The following is a 24,222-nucleotide window of genomic DNA, read 5'->3' as shown; positions in this document are numbered from 1 at the left end:
GGATTTTAACGGAGAAAAAAAATTAAATCAAAAACAAACACCGTTTAACAAACTATAATTTATTTACATTCATTTATTTAATTACATTTAGTACAAGCTGAACTTAAGAGGTAGTCCATTATCTTTGATTATTCATGCGTGTAGGTTTTAATTGCTTCGAATCGATTCATCTACTCGTGAGGTTGTTTTTACGAAAACGTTTTTCTAAAACGCCCAAGTATGCTACTTGAGAAATATTCAAAATATACACTAATAAGACAACAGCTTAGAGTGAGACGGTAGCACCTCCAATACAATCATGCAAGTCTTTCATGGCTTCACGCAGACATCATGTAAAAAAAAAGAAAAAAAATGTGTACAAAATATCACGCACGGTCACCCGCCCCAAATTAGGATTCCTTGTCTTATGGGTACCAGAGACTAACATACATATACGTTTAAATAAATACATATATGGATAAAAAACACCCAGACGAAGAGCAAACAAATATGTTCGTCACACAAATCTTTGCTCGACGCGGGAATCGAACCCACGACCCTCGGCACTACAGTCAGGATCGCTAACCACTGCACCACCGAGACAGCCTTTAAAATTTAATATCAACACAAAAACATTCCGTTAAAATCATGTTTTGTATCGATGTTCACATCAATACTAATACAGTAACGCCATGAAACGCCAAATTAGCGATCCTTACGATATACGATACTAAATATGAGTCGCACATAAAGTTGCCTTTAAATTCAAACATTACATTGTTTTATACTAACTATATAAGCTCTAGCTATGGAGGGTAGAAGCACCATTGCAGTGTGTTAAAAACTGTCCGTTGAAAGAGAGCCAATTAAGGTGGCGCCACAGTAGCAAGTGGAAGGATTTTATATGCAGCGCTATAAACTAGCAAACTTCACTTCGACCCAACACACTTCAATTCTGTTTAAGACTGCTATATTCATATCGACGCTTGAAAGGCAAACGTGACTAAGCGGCAATAACAGCTTTGTACATAAATGATAGGCAATAACCATATTCGATGCGCAAAAAATATATATTTCTAGGTCTATTAAAATCATTTCAATCCTACAGTTAGATTCGTTAAAATAGAATTTTTTTCAGGTACTTCAACTTTAAATTACGTCTACTGTAAAGTTCACGCATTGTCGCTTAGTCACGTTTGCCTTTCAACCGTCGATATCATTTCCACTAGCTACACTAGCGCTATTTCGACGAGTCTTCCAACGACAACTGACTATTTTACAGGTGGACACTTTCCCAACTAGTCACATTTTTCTTTTTTTTATGGCTTAGATAGGTGGACGAGCTCACAGTTCACCTGGTGTTAAGTGGTTTTTGGAGCCCATAGACAACTATAACGTAAATGCGTCACCCACCTTGGGATATAATTTCTAGGGTCTCAGAATAGTGATCTACACAAGAAACACCTACACGAGAAAGTGGGCCTTACTTCTACCCTCTATAGCTCCAGCGAAGACTTTCATTGAAGGTGCTACATTCACCCGCTCCCCGCAATGTCAGTGACAGTGACAGCTGTCATGATGACAGGCGGCGTTTAAATTTTTAAGTACCAAATCGTAACCGAGTTAAAGCTAAAATAATACAACTAACAACGTCAATAATCGCTAATCATAATGTTATTATGAAGAACGAACTAAAACCGCTAAACTATTAACGATATGTTTCGTTAAGATTTTTATTGACATCTTTACGTAAACTTTATTGTTTAGTCGCTTCTCGACGCGTCTACCAGATCAGGGGCTATTAAGACGACTCTGAAGTGGAATAAGCATGTCTTTTTACTGGTGGTAGGACGTCTTGTGAGTTCGCGCGGGTAGGTACCACCGCCCTGCCTATTTCTGTCGTGAAGCAGTAATGCGTTTCGGTTTGAAAGGTGGGGCAGCCGTTGTACTGTTAAAAATGAGATCTTAAAACTCATGTTTCGAGGTATGTGGCGACATTTACGTTGTAGATGTCTACGGGCTCCGGTAACCATTTAACGCCAGGTGTGCCGTGAGCTCGTCCACCCATAGCTACGACGGCTGTAGCTACGAGATGTAATATAATGGAGTAGTATTCGAGGAAGGAAGCTTCAAGTGAGTTGTGCAGAGTGGGCTATGTGAGCTGTTCTCAATCAAAAAGCTCTGAAGCCAATAGAAGTCGCTTACCTAACCCCGAGATCGACGTCTCAACGTATAACCGCGATCCTACCATTTGTGCCAATAATTATATATTTTTTTATATAGGGACATGTGATGCGTAGAGAGGAGATGCCTGTGACTAGGAAATGTATGGAAATTGTAGTGAAAGATAGAGGGGGAAGAGGTCGACGGGTAAAAATAATGTACAGGGGTACAACACATTTGCCCGAAACACCACCCGATCCTGTGGACCGAATGGTAAACAGTCGACGTCGCCCTAAACACGTCATTACGGATTCTCCGGATCCATTGACGGTGCTTTTAGGTACCTCAAGCATTGGTCGCCGTCCTCGCCGAGCCCTTCGTCGCAAGCGACGGTAGCGAAGTACATTAACCCACAGACACAGCCCACTGAGTTTCTCGCCGGATCTTCTCAGTGGGTCGCGTTTCCGATCCGGTGGTAGATTCTGCGAAGCACTGCTCTTGCTAGAGCCAGTGTTAGCAACAACGTCGGGTTTGAGCCCCGTGAGCTCACCTACTTCTAGCTCGGCTACCAGCCTCTCAAGGCTATCAGCTTAGGTAGGAAAAAAAGACCCGAAACATTCATTTGGTTCGGCGGCGTTCGTGAGGGAAAGTAGTCGTGAGCAAGATTTGTGCGAGTCTTTATCTTTAAGTCTTGGTAAATGTGTGCTTACCATCAAGATAATAAATACAAAAGTGCTTATTCTGTATTCTGACTGTTTGGTGATTTATTTCAATGGCTATGTTGAATTAGAGTTTGAGAATGAAAAATTTTGTAATGTTTAAATTGTTGTTGTTTTTTTTTAATGTTTTTTCTTCTAGATCCTAAATATACATATAATACATTTATTTATTAAGTGAAAAATAAAGAAACAACCATTCTTGTGCTTCGCCGACAGCGCGCAAATACTTCGCTCGACGCAACGCGAATATAATTACAGAATTGATTCGTAAAAGCGATTGTAAACGTTTTTAAATTGTTTTGTGGGTAGTTATTGCGGCGCCATGTGACGTCACAGTCAGGGGGCGGCGCGTGTGACGTCACATCAGGGACGAGCGCGCGAGAGAGACAGCGATCTCGGAACACTAACACATCACTGTGTTCACATTTATTTATATATATACCTATTTTACAATCGGTTCAATCATAATATGAGTAACTTCTATGTCAAGAATGAGCAGGGAAATTTTAGATTTTTTTAATTACAAATATCTACATCCGTTTCATTTTTAATTCCTGTTAAGAGCCCATAGACATCAACAACGCAAATCCCACCACCCACTTCGAGACACGGCTTATATAGTACAACGACTGCCCCATCCATAATGGGCAGATATAATCGGGCAAAGCGGATGGGAGACAATCGTGGACCATTAAAGTTAGACCAACAGACAGACAATTCCGTGCGGTATCATCTGATAGAACATTTAAAATTTTTTTTTAAACTTAATTTTATGAATCTACCCACGTATGAAGTAATCGCCTACGCAGAAAACAATATTGATTTAAAACAAATATTAGCGTATCGTACGTGAGCAAGCAATGTATCACAAACGAAACGTTCTCGGGTCAACGAACGCGGCTGTCAACGGAACACGAGCAGAGCCAGCAATGTATGATGGACTTTTTTTTCTATCACAATAAAACTTCAACACTAAATTTCATATACGGAACCATAATTAAAAATAATAATAGCCCCGAATTAGGACTCACCGTGTTATGGATACCACAGACTGACATACATACATAAATACGTTTAAATTATATATATACATATATAGATATTAAATACGCAGACGAAGAGCAAGCAAACCTGTTCGTCACACGAATGTTAGCCCGATGCGGGAATCGAACCTACGACCCCCGGCGCAACAGTCAGACCAGCTAAGCACTGCACCAACGAGACAGTCGTATTAACTATCAATACACAAGCCGAAGTTGACAGTGTCAATGGCCTCACTGACGCGGACTCCAAAATTTGAAATACATTGCGGGCTCATATAGCTTGAATATAACATAATACTTAAGATTGCTTATGATTTTTTTTAACCTAGTTTATTTATATATATGTATGTAATAAAAACGGCTGCCTTATAATTAAAACTTAGAAGTTTTAAAAGTATAACATTTGAATAAGCTTATGGCACTTTCAAGTTTAGTTGAAGTTTCTTAAATTTTTTGTTCTTATAATATAATTACGATTATCGTTGTCCGATTAATTTTAAAAATCGATATTAGCTAGTATCGATTTTAAATAATATTTTACACATCGCTAAGTACGTATTCGATTAATTATAATTAAGTGTAAGGCACTAGTATTGTAATCTGTGTTGTGTAGTGTGAACAATATCGGGCGATTAGAACCATAAAGTCGGTAGTTGAGGCAAACGTGTCTAAGAAAAACTACCCGCTCTATGGTTTTAATTTCCGGATAAGTTATTTTCTTGTTCCGTCGAGATCTTTCAAAGCGACGTCTAAATTTACATATGAGATTCGTTTACAATCTTTAAGATTCGACAAGGGAATTCTACGCTAAGCCGAAACGGCAATGGATACAAAATCAATTACTAAAGTATTAGGAGCCAACAATGTACAACTATTTTGTTTTACTGAAATTACTGAAAATTAATCATCTTCGTTTCATTTCACTCTATATTATCGTTTTTATAAAAATAAGAATATAAATTAAAATCAGACATGACTTAAAGGTCTTAGTTACCAGGTCATAATATTCCATAAAAAAAATCAATCTTAGTGAATTATAAATTTTTTTATTTGCCTTATTGGCAGACGAGTATACGACCCACCTGATGGTTATCGTCGCCCATGAGCTTCAATAATACCAGGGGCGGAGCCAAGCTGCTGCCTACTGTACATTTATTATGTCTTTGTTGTGTTGGACAATGTTACCGGGGTCTATGGATGTTATAACAATCGCCGTGGCTCACATTGAGACGTGAGGTCGCAATCGTATGGTACAAACAAAACCTACGGGAGTTCATGACCGGTATACAGACGGGCAGCTGTTCCATTTGATGACCAACTTCAGATAAGACACATCGAAATGACCTCAAATGCAAAATTTGCTTTGCTATTATTGACCTCGTGATTTTTGTAACCACTACATTGCGGAGTCACAAAATATCGAATTTCCTAAATGTGAACCTTAATGTCCAACAACAGCTGAAAGAGGGAATTTTGGAACCTTTTACTACCAATACGCCACGAAGGACTGGCTTCGGTCGCCCTTGGACATCAGCGATGCCAAGGGCTTAGCTACGTCCGCCCCTACCGAGAGCTAACTAAGCTTCTCGAATAATGAACAAGTTCGATTAATTAAAATTACAAATTTAAAAATGAATTTTGTCGTATTAATAATACTATATTTCCAATAAAAACTAATGAAGTCTCTGTCATATCTTATTAATATAAATTTCTAAAGTTAGACTATAAGGTCGAGTTACCACTGGCCGTAGGCAGATGACGGCGTTATAACAATTCCCTTTGCCCGCGGACCGGACCGACGGCGCTTTGAAAGAATTCGTCGCAGCGAGCATCTTAAGACTAAACTTAGTACAAGAGGCAAGGGTGCGAGAAACTTGCGTCACAACAGTGTTAATGTCATAGTCAACAACATCGGAGCCAGCAAGTCGGTTGTGAACAAAATCACTAGGCACTCCATGTTTTTCTTGGAAGCAACATCAGCTGTAGTCCGGCCGTTGAGAGTATGCTTTTATGGCGAGTCACCATCAGACTCACGACGTGGCTTTGAGGTGGCGTTAAGCATGCCATCATTTATTTTTCATTATTTATTTGCACTATTAATGAATGACTATTATTAAGAAATAAATCATTGTCAACATACCCTCAATTTGGTATATGGCAGTTTGCATGCTTTTAACGGTCAGACAATTATTTAAAGAAATTATCCTAATGATTTTCACAGACCGTCTTTAAAGATATGACCGATGACCGACTTGCTGGCTCGGCGGTTGGAGGCTGCGTCATCAGCCGCTAGTGCGGCGCCAGAGAGGAGGCAGTGCCGGGCGCGTCATTGTCGATATCCGGCAGGTCGTCGATGACCGAGCTCAGGGTGGGGGCGACTCCGTTACTCTCCGGGGCTCGCGGTTGGTTGTCGGAGGAGGCGCCCGACGCTAGATCGTCGTAGCGCGGCGGCATCTCCACGTTGGTCCTCGCCTCCATATCGACCCTAAGATTCAGCGCTTCCCTGCTGAGGTACTCTGGCGGCGGCCCGAAGAGCTTGTAGCGAACCGCCTCCGCGTAGGGCGGCGGCCTCGCGATGCCGTCTGAAACGACCGGGTAGTTCTCCAGGTCGGCGCCCAGCAGCCGGATGGTCCTGCCGTTGAGCGTGTACGTGTCCTCGTCGTCGACTTCAGAAACGTTGGGCGTGTCCGGTCTCCGGTCCCGGAAGGGTAGCGTCAACTGGAACCGGCCCAGCTGCAACGTCAGGCGCTGTCGGTCTAGCGAGCTCCTCGCTCGTCTGCGGAACAGTTCCAGCGGGGCGGCCATGTAGTTGAGGTCCCTGCCCGTGGCCTGAGACTCTGGGCTCGCGAACAGCTCCTCTTGGAGGTCGCAGTACGTGGGGCTCCGGTAGTTTTGGATGCTGGAGCTGGTCGAGGAGGCCCTGATCGCGTTCATCTCCACTTCGGCGGGGGGGAGTGGGACCTGGAATTGTTTAGTACTAGATTAAACTAATGAACCAATAACTATCCAAGTATACCGGTGGTGCAGCAGTTAGTGCACTCAATTGCTGGGCTGAAGGTCGTGGATTTAGTATTTGGACAAACATTCGTGTGACGGACAGGTTTTGTGTGTCTGGGCGATTATATCTATATATAGTTGTCAGTACGAGTAACGCCATCTGTCGTTAAATAGCAGGAATGGATATCAAAACGATTAGTACTATCGGAATTGGTCTCGATAATTCTAGACATGTCGTGTGGACTATACAAGCGTGGTAGAGACGACGTGAGATCGGTCAGTGATCAGCTCTACTTAGACGAAACCATAGTATTTGTTAATGCCGGGCCCCAGGGCGTAACTATATGTTTATTATATTTAAATTTATAATACATAAGTTCCCGCTGTAGAAAATAGCCTAGTTGGGAGCCGGGTGATGTCCCCGGTCATTATTATTATTACGCAGGAGCTAGTCCGGACAACGACCTGTCATTGAGCTCAACCACTACCTGTATCAGCGAGGAAGGTATGCAGCTCTTACTGGGACCTCACACACGAGAGGGCCGAGAGTCACTCAATGACCGTTACCTGTCTGTATCTAGACGAGAAGATGGCTGACAGACTCGCCAGCCCGAAGCCGGGTCTGGTCTCCAGCTCAGCGGCCGGAGGGCATCCGGGATTGCACTGTGAACAGCAGACCATACATGTTATTACCGGTACTGATACTGTCGGTGCCACTGTCGTGCGAGTTTGACAGTAATATTTCTTAATAACAGACAACAATAATTTTTAAGAGCATTAATATGGAAATATGTGTTTTTTTTGGTTTTGATGTGAGTTTGAACTGGATATTTGTATGTAAAGTTGAGCTGGGAGTCTCTTGCAACTGTAAATGTAATGTAACGTAACGTTACGTAACGCGTAACGTGATGTCACTCTCCTGACTTAATAATATAACTCTTATATAATCATGTCAACCCGTCGCTTCCTTTCGACTTGAAAAGAGGACAATAAAACATACATTCTTTTTTTTATTGCTTAGATGGGTGGACGAGCCCATAGCCTACCTGGTATTAAGTGGTTACCGGAGCTCATAAACATCTAAACGAACCTTTCGAACCAAAACGCATTACTGCTTCACGGCAGAAATAGACAGGACGGTGGTACCTACCCGTGCGAACTCACAAGAGATTCTGCCAAAAGAGAGGTAATATAGACTCTTCACACACGAGTGCCGTGAGGAGGTCGCACCTGCAGGTTCTGTCTGGCGGGCGAGTCGTGCGGGGAGTGCGCGGGGGAGGCGGCCCGCCCGTCCTCCAGCAGACGCGACGCCTCGTAGCACGGCGGGAAGCGCTGGGTCTGCGAGACACAAGCACACCCTTCAATTAAGTACACTCTAAGAGCCAACACTATAACTATACTTGAGACCTTAGAATTTATATCACAAGGTGGGTGGCGCATTTACGTTGTAGATGTCTATGGGGTCCAGTAACCACTTAACACCAGGTGGGCTGTGAGCTCGTCCACCGATCTAAGCAATAAAAAAAAACACATAAACAATACTGATGTTCCATTGGTTATGGAGTCACTACATCATAACATCAATGCAGCTAGACTTGAGAAGTGAGGTTTAATTCACAGTTGTATATATATATAGCGACCCGCCCTCGCTTCGCTTCGGAAACATTAAAACACACATGAAACCAAAAAAATAAAATAAATCAAAATTAAAAAAAAAGTAGCCTATGTTCATCAGGGACAATGTCGGCTTCTAATGGAAAAAGAATTTTTCAAATCGGTCCAGTAGTTTCGGAGCCTATTCGAAACAAACAAACAAACAAATCTTTCCTTTTTATAATATTAGTATAGATATATTTTTATTGCTTAGTTGGGTGGACAAAAGCTCACGGCCAACCTGGTGTTATGCGGTTACCGGAGCGCATAGACATCTACAACGTAAATGCGGCCACCCACCTTGAGATATGAGTTCTAAGGTCTCAGTATAGTTACAACGGCTGCCCCACTCTTCAAACCGAAACGCATTACTGCTTCACGGTAGAAATTTGTAAAACTCTTAAGCGGTATGTCCACACAGGAACCGCTATTCTATCCAGCGTTGGTGCCAAACGGACGTGTACCTGTGCGTAGTGGACACTGTAGTGGCGGCGGGTGGCGCGCTCCGCGTGGGCGTAGCTCCGGAGGGCGGCCCGCTTCATGTGCATCTTGCATATCGCCGATATCAGCAGCACCACCGCTATCATGAAGATCAAGGCGCAGGCTGGAAGGCACAGGATAATCAGAACCAGTATTGAGCATTGTTAACCACTACAACAACGAGGTGATCAAATAGTGAAGGAAATCAGGTGTTTTAATGTTTTTCTAGCAAGCAATGTAACATGAATCATAAATCAGCTGATTGGGTCAATGACCTCGAAGAACGCGAGAGCTGCAGTCAGTTGTTTTGTCATACATTGCGGATTCGTGAAATATTTAGTTATATTACTGTAGGTGGGTGAGCAAGTATATAGCGGTTTAGACAAGTCCCTACACACCTAGAGATCGGACAGTATAGATCCAGATTCATCTTGCCCATTAGGCAATCGACCCTTTAAGCTCTTGGTGCTATTTCCCTAATCTATCCTTATATGGGACACATCAACCCAACGGTCGGTATCACCATCTGTTGATTATATCTGAACTTCACACGGTCCTGACTGAAGCTCACAGCTGCGAACTAATATTAATCAAGACTTCAACCTGACGCCTCAAGGTACGACGACAATAGCTTCTGATCTTACTAAAGGCCTCGCTAGTATCCATGCGCCCATCATGCACCTGCCAGTGTACATGATCACGTAAAGACTCACCGGTCACAGTGTAGATGGTGGATTGTATGAAGCCGTAGTCGTCTGGAGCATGTCTGTCATCAAACACTTGAGGGTACTCCACTTCAATAGGACCTGTAATGTAGACGGCATCAGTTCAGTTACCCAGTCTTGAAAATGAAGGGTTCGTGAAGCAGAGAAATGAAATAAGAATACATTTTATAAGAGCTGTTTGGATAAACCATACATATAATAACCATACATATAATTAAAAAAAAAATTAGTTAATTTTATTAATTGCAAGAGTTTTTAAAAATCAATTACAATGGATGACGTCATTAGCGGTAAATTTTTTTAATGCACTTTATTTACCTTTTGAAGTGCTAGGAAGTAGGCACAATTATACCCAATAATGTGTTTTTAAATATGAAAATAATAAAAAACCCTAATAAAAATGAGTTTAGAAATATCGGAAAAATAATGTTCCCTACGAAGCGTTAATTGGCCCCAAATGACGTCACATGAGTCTCGTAACGTTACCCTCGAGCCTGGAGTAGGAAGGGTGCTCGTTGCAACAGGCCGGCTGGCGACACAGCGCGGCTGGCGCCCCGCAGCACGCCGCGGCCGGCACGCAGCGCCCGTCCGAGCAGTTCAGCCGGTCCGACCCTGCGCACACCGCTCCCATCACCACCAGCTCTGGGACACCCTCACGGGTGCCCGAAAACTATCCACGTTGGAACACGAGGTCATAGTTTTTACTGTATTATATCACTTATAACTTTAGGTAGTAGTAAGAAACCTTCACGTCATTACGGATCCTCCTGATCCATTAACGTTGCTTTTAGGTACCACTAGCACCGGTCACCGTCCTATTAACCCACAGACACAGTTCGTGTTAGCAACGTCGTCAGGTTTCAGCCCCGTGAGCTCACCTACATGTCAGGGCGAAGCTGATATAGCCTCTCAAGGCTATCAGCATAGGTAGAAAAAAAAAAGAAAACCTTAGCTTTAGGTCGAGCAGGCAGACACCGTGATCCTATCTATTTCTGCCACCACTATATATCGCAGTTTTGAGGGTAGAGCGCTTTTACGCCATATAACTAGGACTTCGGTGATGGCTCAATGTAGGTGTAAAGTGAAACCCACTTAATACGGATAAAAATAATGTTTGTGCAAATATTCAAGAAGATCGGACGTCTCGGTATCATAAATGAACATTAAGTTGAGCTATATAAATTGGTAAAATTATTAAAAGCGTTTAAATATTCAGCATTCTGCGAATATTTTATTTGTGTCTTAATTATGTATCTCCTGAACCCATCACAGTAGGCAATGTGTGGACTCATTGAATGTTGCGGTTTACTCACGCATGCAAACGTTCTCTCCGCACATGAGGGGGTGCTCGTCTTCTGCGTCGGCGCAGTCCGTGCGGCCGTCGCACACGTAGGCCGGCAGCACGCAACGGAAGCCGCAGCTGAGGGCCCCCCTGGCGCAGCCCACAGCACCTGGACACAAATGTACGTGTACCTCCAATACCGGAGCCTTCAAAGACATCATTGAATAACTCTGCCCTAGCGGCAAACGTAGGCAAACATTCTAACTCCATACAAATTTGAGTTAACTTTTACGCTATCGAGAACGTTACAAAACTCACACTAAGCACACAGGTAACCTCGAGAAGTTATAATACTACGTTCACCGAAGGTTGAGGTGAGCTCACGGGACTCAGTCTAACGAATTTGCTAGCACTAGCTGGTGGTAGCCTCTTGGAGTCCTTGCAGGTAGGTACCACAACCCTGCCTACTTCTGCGGTGAAGCAGTAATGCGTTTCGGTTTGAAGGGTGGGGCAACCGTTGTAACTATACTGAGATCTTAGAACTCAGATCTCAAGGTGGGTGGGGCATTTACGTCGTAGTTGTCTATGGGCTCCGGTAACCACTTAACACTAGGTGGGCCGTGAACTCGTCCACACACCAAAGCAGCAAAATAAAAAAGTTACATTAGGAGTTTTAGTGTCAATCACAACCTACACAACTTTCACATTATGGGAATTAGTATATTTTATGCATACCTTTATTTTGTACAACAATATACTTGGTAACACTGAATGGTGGGGCCGAACACATGTAATGACCGCTGTCCGAGATCTGGAGCTCTGTTTTGTACAATGTACTCCTGTTGCTCGGCGCTAATGTGTCCACTGTGTATGGTCTACAAAAAAATGTTTTTAAATTATATCCAATTACAATTGGTAATATTGGTGAACCAATGTGAGCGAGTGCCATAATGGATTTCCTCTGGTAAAATGAATTTGAAGTCTTTAATCTAATAAGATTTGTCGTAAGCTTATTTCTACTATGAATTAATTATGTGTGCAAATGTAAATGGTAAGATGTCATGTAATCAAAGTGGCAACAATGTGGCTGTATGTGCTGGATCCTACAATGCATAGATCTACCCTCATTAATACACAATAGTTTACTCGAATAGATCTTAATTTTATTACATCCTTGCAGCCTGGATTGTATTATTATTCTTATTTGCCAAGACGCTAGACAAAAAACACAGATAGATAGATAGATAGATAGATATATTATGTATTAGTGTTTTTTTTATTATTATTATTGTAATTGTATAAGTAAATTGATTAGATTGTACTCTTTTACTCACTTATGTAAAGCTCTTTAAGAACGGTTAGTTTTTTTTGTTTGTTAGATAACTCAATTGTTGAGTTAAGCTCGCCATTTTATAACTTTTCGCAATTATTGTATTATATTAACCGTGTGTACAATAAAGTATAAAGAAATCATCATCATCATCATGCTTTCCTATTACCCTCTGCTGGGGTGCAGGGCTCGAATCAAATTTTAATAATTCAAGAATAAAGAAAGAAAGTGTAAAAACATAGCCGTCAAACTAAAAATATGCTGTTATCCATCACTCTAGTCCACTACATTGCACTTATCTGAATTCATTACACCAAATTCACTACAATTAGCTAGACAGGGAAAGAAGGCCAGGAGTGCACTTAAATTTACGACAGGTTGCATGTTCAGTGGCATTCTCCAATTCATCTCTCAGAAATGAACTCACTACCCGCACAATGAATTGGTGGATTGCTAAGATATGGGTCTGACAGACTTTGACAGAGCCAAGCTGCTAGGAGTGTTGACGGACAAAAACTTACGTTTTAAAATCTGTGACATTTCCCAGATCCGAAGCGACATAGTTCCAGACATATCTCCTCTTTGTGTTGTCCCCTTGCAGCTCACAAATGAGGGTCAAATTGTCATTTACTCTCTTAACCAGGACGTCTGTGTACTGAACATCACCTGGGCTGTACAGGAGCAGATGTGGTATGTCTGATGCACCTGAGGATTAAAGATTACGGGCATATCAGAAAGAGTATATTCCTAGAGGTTCACTTGAATGATGCCGTTTGTTTTTTAAGTATATTAAAATGTTCATTAAATGTTGAGGCTCAAGTTAGCTACTTAATGGTAGTTAGTTATCAGAGCCCATCATACCTCATGTAATCACTACGTCACTACCATTACTCAATTAATGATATTCTCAGTTACATACATTAGTACAATAGCTGTTACCCTACAAACTGTATAACTTGCTTGCTTGACTCGCAGAAACAAGTAAGGTAGTATGTTTTTCAAGCTTTTCCATTTGTCGCAGAATCTCAGGGCAGCAAATATATAATATTAGTTGTGTCAGGAATCTTTGAAATTGTGCTTCCAATTACAACACAGTAATCTTGTTTCATAAAGCTTCTTTGTCAATGGAACTCGAAGGGCAATTATGAACCCTTGAATTATAAGCTCTAGGATAGCTCTGTCAGTAATACTTCATTAAATTTGTTTGGTCCTATTTTGCTGAGAATTCGAGTTAGTCTGTATTTATCAAACCTTCATTTATAAATCACAAATTTAAGACATAATTAGTCCTCTCATAGTGTCATTAACTTTGTTGGTGTATCAATTAAAATAATATTAAGTATATACAAGGACTGTTCATGAGAAAACCTCATAGCTGTCATCATTTAGAATAAAAAAAATTAAGATCATTATACCTGTCTCATTCGTTTCACCTCTAATAAGAAATTATGCAATTAAAAATTTATTGTTTTTGGGATATCATAATTTTATTTAGGTAGCTTATTTGGATATTTATATCATAACTGTCGGTCAAGACAACAGTCAATTCTGATAGGAATGTTTCTATAACCAATCACCGAGATTTGACTATTTTTGTAACTAAGACCTGTGGATTGAGCAAGTGGAATTGACATCTTCTATTTCTACTATTTCGTTTGTTAGTCACAATGAAAACGGATTCACATCCCATGTTTCGCTGGAAACATGATTTCATATTCCTGACTGGTTAGAATTCTTTTTCTATATTACTTTCGTAGGCAAAAGAATATACAGCTCTGATAATCTATGGTGACCATATCTCCATCAGCAATGTTACGGGCACAGGCAAGCTACTGCCTTGTCAAAACAACTCCTCAGACCTCATTTAAACAAGGGCATTTCACAATGCTTGGTAAGCTGTGGAAGAGATTTCATTTCAGACCAAGAAATTGTAGAAAATATAACATAAGTAGAGTTAGGCATTGAAGAATTTAAGACAGACCTTGGTGTTAGTACAGTAGTCAAGGTCACTGGCCACTAGACCAAGGATCAAAGCATAATAAACAACTAATGAATGCCTATAGATATCAACAATAACGTAATAGTTCAATGACAAAATCTTATAATTGTACCATCTTAATTACCATTAATTATTATCGGTTTGCAATATTTTTCATATCACCGGGATTTATTATTTTTTAATAATTTTTATATTATTAAAACTGCACAGTAATTCTTATAATAAACTTTTCATTAATTAATTACTTTAGGCTAGTTAAAATGCACTTTTATTTTCGATATTAAAAAAGAATTGGTTGAGAATGTTACAACTTTAAAGAATGGTTTATTTATGTTTTTTTTTTCCTATATCACATAGCACAAAAGTGAAAGGACCCATCTTTAAATACTAGCAGTGCTATTACCGTTAGAGTCCCCAGTCAAATATGCGTAATTTTTCGTTAAAAATAAAGTTGTTTTTTCGTTGTTTTTGACGGAAACTATAGCGAATTTATTGAGGACCTTGTCCTTAATCGATAATTAAATGCTACAGACCCGCAGTTATATAAAATCAAGGTCCTTCGACCGAAATTTTGGACGAAAAACTTATAAACCAAAGTTTGAATGTGGTAAACAAAATATGTGTTTCAAAACTGATGGCTTCGGTTATTTCAATACTTACATGTTTCCGGACTCCAGAGTACAAAAAAAACACATAAAAATGTACAAGATGTTATTGAAAACATTTTTATTTATTTTAATACATATCTAATTGTGACACTACTGTAAGTTCGCCATTTTCGTTTGTGTTACTGCGTATAATCTATGGTTTAACGTTAGCGTTCCGTTTTATTTGACTTCATGTCATTCCTGCCTAGTGCTTCAACGTGTTGTAACTTAATCGAAATTCTTGAATGTTACTTAATCATTAAAATTTTTGAAAATAGTATTACTTAAATGCACTACAAAAAAGGTGTATCAAACTATTTTATTCCTGCTTCCCGTACCTAGTAAAAGAAAGCTTCTAAAGAAAGCTAGCTTTCTAGTAAAAGAAAAAACGAAAAGTTATAGTTTGATAGTTGACAATGATCTGTAGCGCCCAAAAAGTCGACCACCACCACATCTAGGCAGAAAGACTAACGTATTTTGAAGAAGATTTAAATGAATGGAAGAGTGAAAGATGACACTAAATGGTGGAGAGAAGAAAATTAAAATCACTGGATGTGGTTTCTAACTTCATTACATTTATAAAATTAAACAAATACACACTATATTTTTTCTATTCCTTAATTTTATTTCAAAATAATTTTCAATCAATTTCACTAAAGCTATAAAAGGTTTGGCTCATGGCTGTATGGGCTGTGCCTCCGTTTGTCTGATATACAAATATTTTTTTTGCTAATAACAAATTACAAAAATTACGATTAAATCATTTATTTAAATGCATTAAAATAGGTAGCGATTAAAAAGAAATGCAAAGTTAAAGAACAAATAGGTTAAGACAAATAACAAAAAAATGTACACAGAAGTTGATGTATTCGTTAGTAATTATACACTGATCGATCCTGAAATATACCAGTTATGGATCGAGGGTTGCTCATGTGAGTACAGCTGATGTGCTTTTATTACAAATATAATTTTAGTTCTTAATTAAAGTAATAACTCTTATATTCATTAATATTCAAATATTATTAATATCCTCAATGTCGGTCCTATTTCAGAATAAAAACAATATTTGTAGATACAAAATTCTAGCTAAAACTATAATTTATAAATAAAATTGAAAACAATAATACAACTACCATGAAACCCTTAGTGGAGCTCATCTAACTAAGCATTTTTTAATATTGCTTAGTTGGATGAGCCTACGGCCCACCTGATGTCAAGGGGTTACCAAGACACCCTACCACCAAAGACTAGTATAACAGCATTGCTGTGTGACAGCATAACGGTACTATGATGTACATTAGCACTCATGATTTGGTGTCAGGGGGTGAGAGGGCAGAAGAAAAAGGAGTGACTATATTAAAACAGACAGACTATTTCGGTGTAGTATGAAACTTAAAAAGGCTTTGGTCGTAAGTCTCTCATGTAGATCTTGAGGGCTCAACAATATCCTGCCCTGAATTTAAATTGAGAAACTAAGAATCTAATTGCAAATCGAAGTCTAATTTTAATTCTTTTTAGTCCGAGACTACAACCAACACATGAGCATAAGAAATATATATTATAGAGTATGTGCAAAACACGGGAATATTTGACTAGCCTATCAGAATATAGTAGATATACTTGTTGAATTCGGAATATATATTTATCATAGCATATATAGCATCTATATAATTTATTATAAATGACGAAAACCTGTCTTTATTATTGGAAATTCCCAAAACTTTCAAAAGAATATTGTCTTAATTATTGAGAAACAAAATGATACGTAACTTTCAGCTAGTGAAGCAGTGTCAACTCTGCATCAGCGTGGTGCAGCCAAACATTTAGGAACATCTGTAGAGCTGATAGCCAGCGATGTACTCGATCATTACAGGTTAATATCAAAAGATACCTTTTAAATAACCATTACTATTATTAATTTATTAACTCATGGTAACAAATGACTTCAGAGCATAAGTGACAACTGCTTGGCTTTGTCCCTGGCATTGTTGATGTCCATAAGCGATGGAAACCACTTACCATCAGGTGGGCTGTATGCTCAGCTGCCAAAGGCAATAATAAGATATAAGTACTAAATGTGAAAATTATTTGATTGCGTCTCTTCAGATAACACTTTTGTGATAACACCATCATCTTACTCAATGTTGAATGTATGACCATAAAAATATTGTTTTAATTTTATTCATCAGAACTTTTGCATTGCTTGAGAGGCTGCTCACGGTACCATCAAAGTTGACAGAGCAAATGATCTTCCAGCTGGACGAACAGACGAAACACATGCTCATAGAGAAGTGAGTTTATTGTTTTAGGCAAAAGAAATTATATAATTCTGCAGTGAATGAATAATGTCCTATAATTAAATATTGGGATGTATTTTGAACCCCTACGCTTAGAACCCACCATCCTCTTTCTAATGCATTCCATTCAGAAATGAAAGCTTTTGAGCAATTAAATTGAGACTTCCATCTTATCACTTGATCGGTAATAATATTCATATTGTAATAACTACGAGGTGCAATAACCACTAGACACTATAATATATAGGTGATGATTGGTCCATATTATGCAGGTGGCTCATATTATAACATTATACAGATATTATGACCTGGATGATGCAGTCATAAGAGAGTTGCTTGGAAGGAAGTTATCCTCCAGACACAGAAAAGATTTAGATGAGGTGAGTTTTAAGAGCATTTTAAGGATTCAGATTTGACACAATACTAACATCCAGTAAAAAAATATAGACATGATTATTGGCGCTAGATTGAATTGGAATAACACATGGGTATGTATTATTTAATTCTGCTGACAAGTCATTCAGTGTTAATGGTAGGTCAGCTGTTGGACAATATATTAGTTGAAATTACCTTGGGGTTCCTGTGAGCTCTGGTAATCACTTAAAAATAGATGGACCTTGAATTTGATGATCTGTTTCTATTATATTTTGTCTACTGCCGACATTGAGAATAAATTCTATTTTAGCTGGAATGGACCTACTTTAGAACCACTATAGTGAGAGCTCAGTCGGTGTCTAAGAGTCCTCCTAGATGAAATTACAAATCGCCTCCCAAGCCTCTACACAACGCCCCCATGTTTTTTCGGGGTCCGAGAAAGGCTGGTCTATTTAAAGCAAGAAGGAAAAAGCATTTATGGTCAAATCAATGAGACATCCAGTGTGCCAGGATGAATGCACAATTGCGAGCAATGGATATTGATTTAAAAAAAAAATAGTTGCGATCAATGATTAATTGTAAATCTTACCGATTTTCAAGGTTAACCCTACAAATTGTTTTCCAATTTAAAAAAAAAATACAATGTCCGTTATTAAATCGCGTTTTTCCAATGTCCCAGGTGGCGGAACGCTCGGGCGCGCCTCTGCGATGCTGTCGTCGTCAGTTCGACAACGTGCGTAGAGTGTTCAAGGCAGTGGAAGAGATGCCCGGAAACGTGGTCGCCAATATAAGAAGCACATTCTTGCTGTCCGACCCGCTCGCGAAGTGAGTCATTACTGATTTTACCTATCAGAAGTTTAACTTCCGTATTAACAGAAGTTTGACTTCTGCATCTTCAGAAGTTTGACTTCTGTAACTCGGGAAGCATAAGGCGTTCGTTCCAACACTTATCGTTGTTGTTAACAGGAAGTACGGGGCGGTGGTGTTCATAGCCTGCATGAGGTTCGAGACGGCGAAACGGAAGCTGCAATATTTATCCTTCAACGATTTCTATCATTGCGCCCAGGTGATCATGATATGAGTTTAATTGTATATTAGCGAGGCAATTCTTTTTTTTATCATTGATGAATGTTGCCAGGCAAAAACATAATGTTTGAATAGGGAAGCGTTCAAAAATATTTGCAAAAAAGAAATAAGCACATCCTTAATTTAAAAATAAATGAATAAAAACATTCAATTAATAGATACCCGTTTGTGGTGGATTCTACGGTACAAACCGCCAGCGGTTAGGGTTCCACTGTGAGGTACTTCCTCGCGATGCGCGTCGCGTCAAGAGCTACTGCTGTTTGTAACAAGCCCCAGCAGGTTCTCTCCTTTTCTCCCCTTCTATCTCTCTCTCTCCTTCTCCGTCTCTCTCTTTCTACCCTCTCCCTCTCTCCCCCTCTCTTTCTTCCCCTCTTCCCCTTCTCCCTCTCTCCCATCTCTCTCTCTCTCTCTCTCTCTTCCCAGGCGTGGCCTCTTGTCCGGGTCCGACTGTCCACTGCTACCATTCCCCGCAGGCCATAATGGGCAGCTGGACGTACTGTTGCACCGGACCGGAGTACTACGACACGGAGATGGACCGCGAGTTCCTGCTTGAGCTGCGCGAGCTGAGGATCCTGCTGGACAAGGAGAAGGAGCACAAGCAGTCCGTGGGCAGACCCGTGCGCGGTCCGGTCGCCCCGGGACCGCGTCACACGATATGTCGCGCTCGATTTCGTTTTAGTTGATCGATCGCGTTCTCGCGGCGGCCGGACCGCTTGTATATTGAATATAATTTGTGTTTATTCTTATTTTATTATATTAATTTAAATTACAACTTGCCATGCACGGGTGTAAAAGGTTGGAACGGAAGAGAGAGTTGCCAAGCGCCAAACATAAAATTAGCAGCTTATTTAGAACTTAGGTGTTACCATTACAATATTACAATATATTCTAATGTTCATATTTTGATTGAACAAAAGTGGCGGATGAAAGGCGATTGCACGCAGCAGAGATGCGAATGTTGCGATGGATGTGTGGAGTAACGAGAATGGATAGAATACGGAATGAATATGTTAGAGGAAGTCTGAAAGTGACACCTGTGACAGAGAAGCTGAGAAGTACGCGTTTGGGATGGTGTGTACATGTGATGAGACGAAATGAAAATAAGGTTGGTAAGAGAGTGTTAACTATGAATGTGGAAGGATATAGAGAAAGTGGTAGACCTAAGAAGAAATGGATAGATTGTGTGAAAGACGATATGGGTAAGAGGGGAGTGAGCGAAGAAATGATATATGATATGGTATGGAAGGAGAAAACATGTTGCGCCGACTCCAGGTGACTGGGAGAAGGGCAGGATAATGATGATGATGTTCATATTTTGATTGAACACTGCCCAAAAAAAAACAAAAAGTGTGAGTCACCACCGGGCGACACCTGGAGCCCAGCGCCTTACTAACCCATTTATTTTCAGTTTGATATGCATGAAGTTAAAGCCTAAACTGCTGGAGAAGTCGTATCAGGAGTTGGAGCTGAACTTCAGGTGGGCGGCATTTGATTTAATGTTAATTTGGTATTGTAAAGCCGCGTTGGATTTTTTGGATGAGGGGGCAATTCTGTGGTCTGGGAACTAACTGGTCGAAGATTGTTACCAGCCGACGTCCACAGACTCAACAGATATGATATCGAACTCTTACTTGTATACTCAAGGTTGGTCATAAACTGGAACGCATTTCTGTTTCGTGGTGGAAATAGGCAGGGTGGTGGTGCCTTCCCGTGTAGGTTTACCGGTCTCCCTGCCACCAGCGCACAGACCCTGACTGTACCATCACAAATCGTCTTCTCGCATTAAAACTGTATAATCTCAAAACTAACTAATTTTACAGGAGTGTTTTAAAGGCTTAAAACATGTGATATTTTTATTATTAATCATCTTTGCAACATTTTTTTTTTATTTTTTACCATTTACATTATCTGTCTTTTAAAAGTAAGATAAAATTATGTATTAATTTTATTAATAGTAGTCAAAATATAGGTAAACAAAAAAAATCTACAACTAAACTACGCTCTTTTGACAGTATTTATGAGAAAAATACTAGTGATACCAAATATTTACGCATATTAACTCAATTTGGAATATTTTTGGAAATTGTACACCCCCTCCCCAGCATGCGAGTGCCGTTGTCTTCCAGGTTGACTTTTTGGCGGGAACGCGTGGAGTGAAGTTGTGTGATTTGTTTTATTTTGTCTATTTAGTGTTTCTTAAGGTTTAAATGTGTAATAACGGTGGTTTATTAACTGTTTAATATCTGTGAAAGTGCACAAACGTGGGAAAATGAAACTAAGCCGCTGGACGTAACTTATCGGGATCCTCCAAAAGGTCCTCTGCAAAAATCTCAGTAAATGACCATCATTTTACTGAGATTATATTTCATCCCACATCATCATCTCATTTCATTTCACTCCATATAATTATTTTTCATAAAATTAAGAATATAAATTAAAATAAGACTTGACCTAAAAGTCTTAGTACCAGGTCATAAAATTCTTTAAAAAACAAAATGTTCCAGGCTGTACACGCGCGCGCTGGTGGGGCTCGCCTGCAACCTCCACCGCGGCCGGGAGCTCCGATCTCTCTTCATTGACCTCTTAGAAAGGTAACATACACAATAAAACAACATGTATAAACTGTTTCTTTTTTTAATATGGCAATATGGTTTTTCCCCGGCCAATGTTGCCAGTACCGAGGTTGTATAGTCTTCAATTAATTGTAATGATTATAAATTTGGATTTATTTTTTTCAATTAAAAATGTTATATAAATATGGACCTGCGATCGGACTGAGATTGAATAACCGGGTCGAAAACTCCGGGGCCACACAATAGAGACCTTGGAAAAAAAATCTCTCAAATTCCGACAAGTAAGCTTCAGTAAACATCTTTTCCTGATGTTTGTTAACTTCGAACTTACGTGGTTTCATAATAAATGATTTATTGGAATACTGGACTGAAAAAAATCGTTCATTTTATTCTGGAAAATAATATAGGGCCAGAGGGCCTCCAGACTTCTAAACCCGGCGCTGTTCATCTGAAATCACAATAATTGCAAAGAAATTAAATAGTGTCCCAGTAAAATGGTGGAAATTTACAGGATATCTTCTTCTGGAAATATTAATTTCTCGTCACCTGTACACTACACGACGCACGTGGCGGGCGACTTTTTGACGGGAACGCGAGAAGTGAAGATGTGTGATTTGTTTTATTTTGCCTATTTAGTGTTTCTTCAGGTTTAAATTTGTAACTGTTTAATATCTGTGAAAGTGCAAAGTGGGGAAATGAAACAAAGCCGCTGGACGTAACTTCTCGGGATCCTCCAAAAAGTCAACTGAAAAAATCTCAGTAAATAACCACCATTTTACTGAGATCATATGTCATCCCATATCATCTCATCTTATTTCATTTCATCCTATTTCATCTTCAATTAATTTCATTTCACTCCATATAATTATTTTTCATAAAAATAAGAATATGAATTAAAATAAGACATGGCTTAAAGGTCTTAGTTACCAGGTCATAAAATCCCTTTAAAAATCGTGAGGGGCGACTCCGTACATAGACAACCGGTCCCCCCTCGGTCCCCCGGTCCCCCGTAATGCCGCGTGCGGTCTGCAGGTGCGTGGAGCCCCTGCGGCTAGGCGGGTGGCCTCGCACGGACCTGGCGCAGTTCCTGTCGGCCTACGAGCATTGCGCGCTCCAGATGGACGTGCTCAGGTCAGGGGGTCAGGGTTATCTTTACTAGTGTAAACGTTTGGCGAGCACTATGACTGAAATATACAAAATGTCCGATATAAAATTGTTTATATTGGTGAGAACCTTTCATTGGCTCTTTGTTTCAATTATTTTTTACATTATTATATACTATGTTTATTGGCTGTTGGTTCTCCTTGTAGCAAATAAATAAATAAATAAAAACTGGAGATCAAATCAGAAGTAGAAGTACTTTACTTTTTTGTATTTGTTAGATTAAGGACGATTTGGAAAGAGGTAACCCCGCCTATTTGTATTTAGCGATAAATCGGTGTTCGAATCCCGCAGGCGGGTACCAATTTGTCTAATGAAATACGTACTTAAGAAATGTCCACGATTGACTTCCACGGTGAAGGAATAACATCGTGTAATAAAAATCAAACACGCAAAAATGTAATTTGCGTAATTACTGATGGTAGAACGTCCTGTGAGTCCGCGCGGATAGGTACCACCGCCCTGCCTATTTCTGCTGTGAAGCAGTAATGCGTTTCGGTTTGAAGAGTGGGGCAGCCGTTGTAAATATACCTTAGAACTTATATCTCAAGATGGGTGGCGCATTTACGTTGTAGATGTCTATGGGCTCAGGTAACCACTTAACACCAGGTGGGCTGTGAGCTCGTTCAACAATTTAACCAATAAATTTTGGGCGCTGCAGCCCTAAAGGGGGACGGTAAGAGACCCAGAAAAAAAGGGGGCGTTGTGTAGAAGCGTGGGAGGCGATTTGTAATTTCATCTAGGAGGACATTTAATTTTAGTCTTGTCACTTGTCTTTGATTAGACACCGACTGAGCTCTCGCTATTGTGGTTTTTAAGTAAGCGAAAAAATGGGGGCGCTAAAATATAATTTATTCTTAAAGTGGGCAGTAGACAAAATATAATAGAAATAGACCATCGAATTCAAAGTCCATCTACATATTTTTAAGTGATTACCGGAGCTCGATTCCGGTAACATTAAGGGGGCCGTGAGCTCGTCAACCTTATAAGCAATTAATAAATAAAACATGATAGGAATAGGATAAGGAACAACAACTTAAGTTGTTCCTTACTGTGGCAATAGACCTGTGGAGACTCACAAGACGTCCTATCACCAGTATGCCTGTTATAAACCGCTGACTTTCATTTTTTTCTTATTGCAGGGAAGCCGACTTGAAAAACGTCTGGGAACGATACATGCGCGTCATAAGTCAATGCTTACTGACCATGTACCATATCTAGAACCGTGTATTTAATATAGATCAACATTGTATCAGTCATTGTGTATTCTTTGTATAGAAATAAAGTTTTATTTGCCGTTACTTTGGTTTTTAATTCTTAGCCAATAGATGGCACTGTCAAATCTCAATTGAACGTCAAGGTGACGTAAAAGAACTTTAAATCATGGAGGTATGGAGGGTAGAGGTAAAGAGAATTGCCTTATATGGGAGAAGCTTGGAAAAGTGTCCCACTTTCAGCACTAAACAACAGTTCAAAAATCTTCCAGAATGGCACTAACATAGGCACAGGGTATGATATGAATTTAGCAGTTGTTAACTGATTGAAGTATGCTGAGTTAGGAAATTTAATATATTTAATGACAATAGTAGTTAGTGACAGTGTAATATACAAGACATCACATACATACGTAGTCCAAACTAATTTCGTCAATATAACCTAAAATTATTGCTGTGGGAAAACGTTGAGACATCGATTGCATTTTCTTAACAGCTT

The 24,222-nt window shown here is 39.7% G+C and overlaps 2 protein-coding genes across 3 annotated transcripts; one reads left to right on the top strand and one right to left on the bottom strand.

Moving 5' to 3' along the window:
- Positions 1-43: 43 nt before the first annotated feature.
- On the bottom strand, positions 44-15,187 carry LOC105842300 (uncharacterized). The gene is made up of 10 exons (XM_012694404.4): positions 15,031-15,187; positions 12,893-13,076; positions 11,777-11,916; positions 11,073-11,210; positions 10,246-10,371; positions 9,748-9,840; positions 9,019-9,158; positions 8,132-8,239; positions 7,469-7,564; positions 44-6,865 (listed from the first exon to the last, which is right to left on the bottom strand). Exons 1-10 carry the CDS (start codon positions 15,092-15,094, stop codon positions 6,194-6,196), a joined length of 1,761 nt encoding a protein of 586 aa, XP_012549858.1. The 5' UTR covers positions 15,095-15,187; the 3' UTR covers positions 44-6,193.
- A 509-nt stretch (positions 15,188-15,696) lies between these two features.
- On the top strand, positions 15,697-23,810 carry LOC101736990 (acidic fibroblast growth factor intracellular-binding protein). Of its 2 annotated transcripts, XM_004930687.5 has the most exons (11): positions 15,697-15,949; positions 16,794-16,890; positions 17,207-17,308; positions 17,613-17,694; positions 18,369-18,514; positions 18,656-18,755; positions 19,249-19,376; positions 20,184-20,252; positions 21,280-21,366; positions 22,381-22,479; positions 23,652-23,810. In XM_004930687.5, the coding sequence occupies exons 1-11, from the start codon at positions 15,865-15,867 to the stop codon at positions 23,728-23,730; spliced, it is 1,074 nt and encodes a 357-aa protein (XP_004930744.1). In that variant the 5' UTR covers positions 15,697-15,864; the 3' UTR covers positions 23,731-23,810. The 2 variants fall into 2 exon arrangements, with proteins under 2 accessions (XP_004930744.1, XP_037875170.1); XM_038019242.2 differs by lacking the exon at positions 22,381-22,479 and having other exon boundaries at positions 15,708-15,949.
- Positions 23,811-24,222: the final 412 nt, after the last annotated feature.

The sequence above is a fragment of the Bombyx mori genome, chromosome 23 (genome assembly GCF_030269925.1).
Source record: "Bombyx mori chromosome 23, ASM3026992v2".
Lineage (NCBI taxonomy): Eukaryota > Metazoa > Arthropoda > Insecta > Lepidoptera > Bombycidae > Bombyx > Bombyx mori.
Note: the sequence above shows the minus strand (reverse complement) of the source record. Positions and strands in the feature narration are given on the sequence as shown.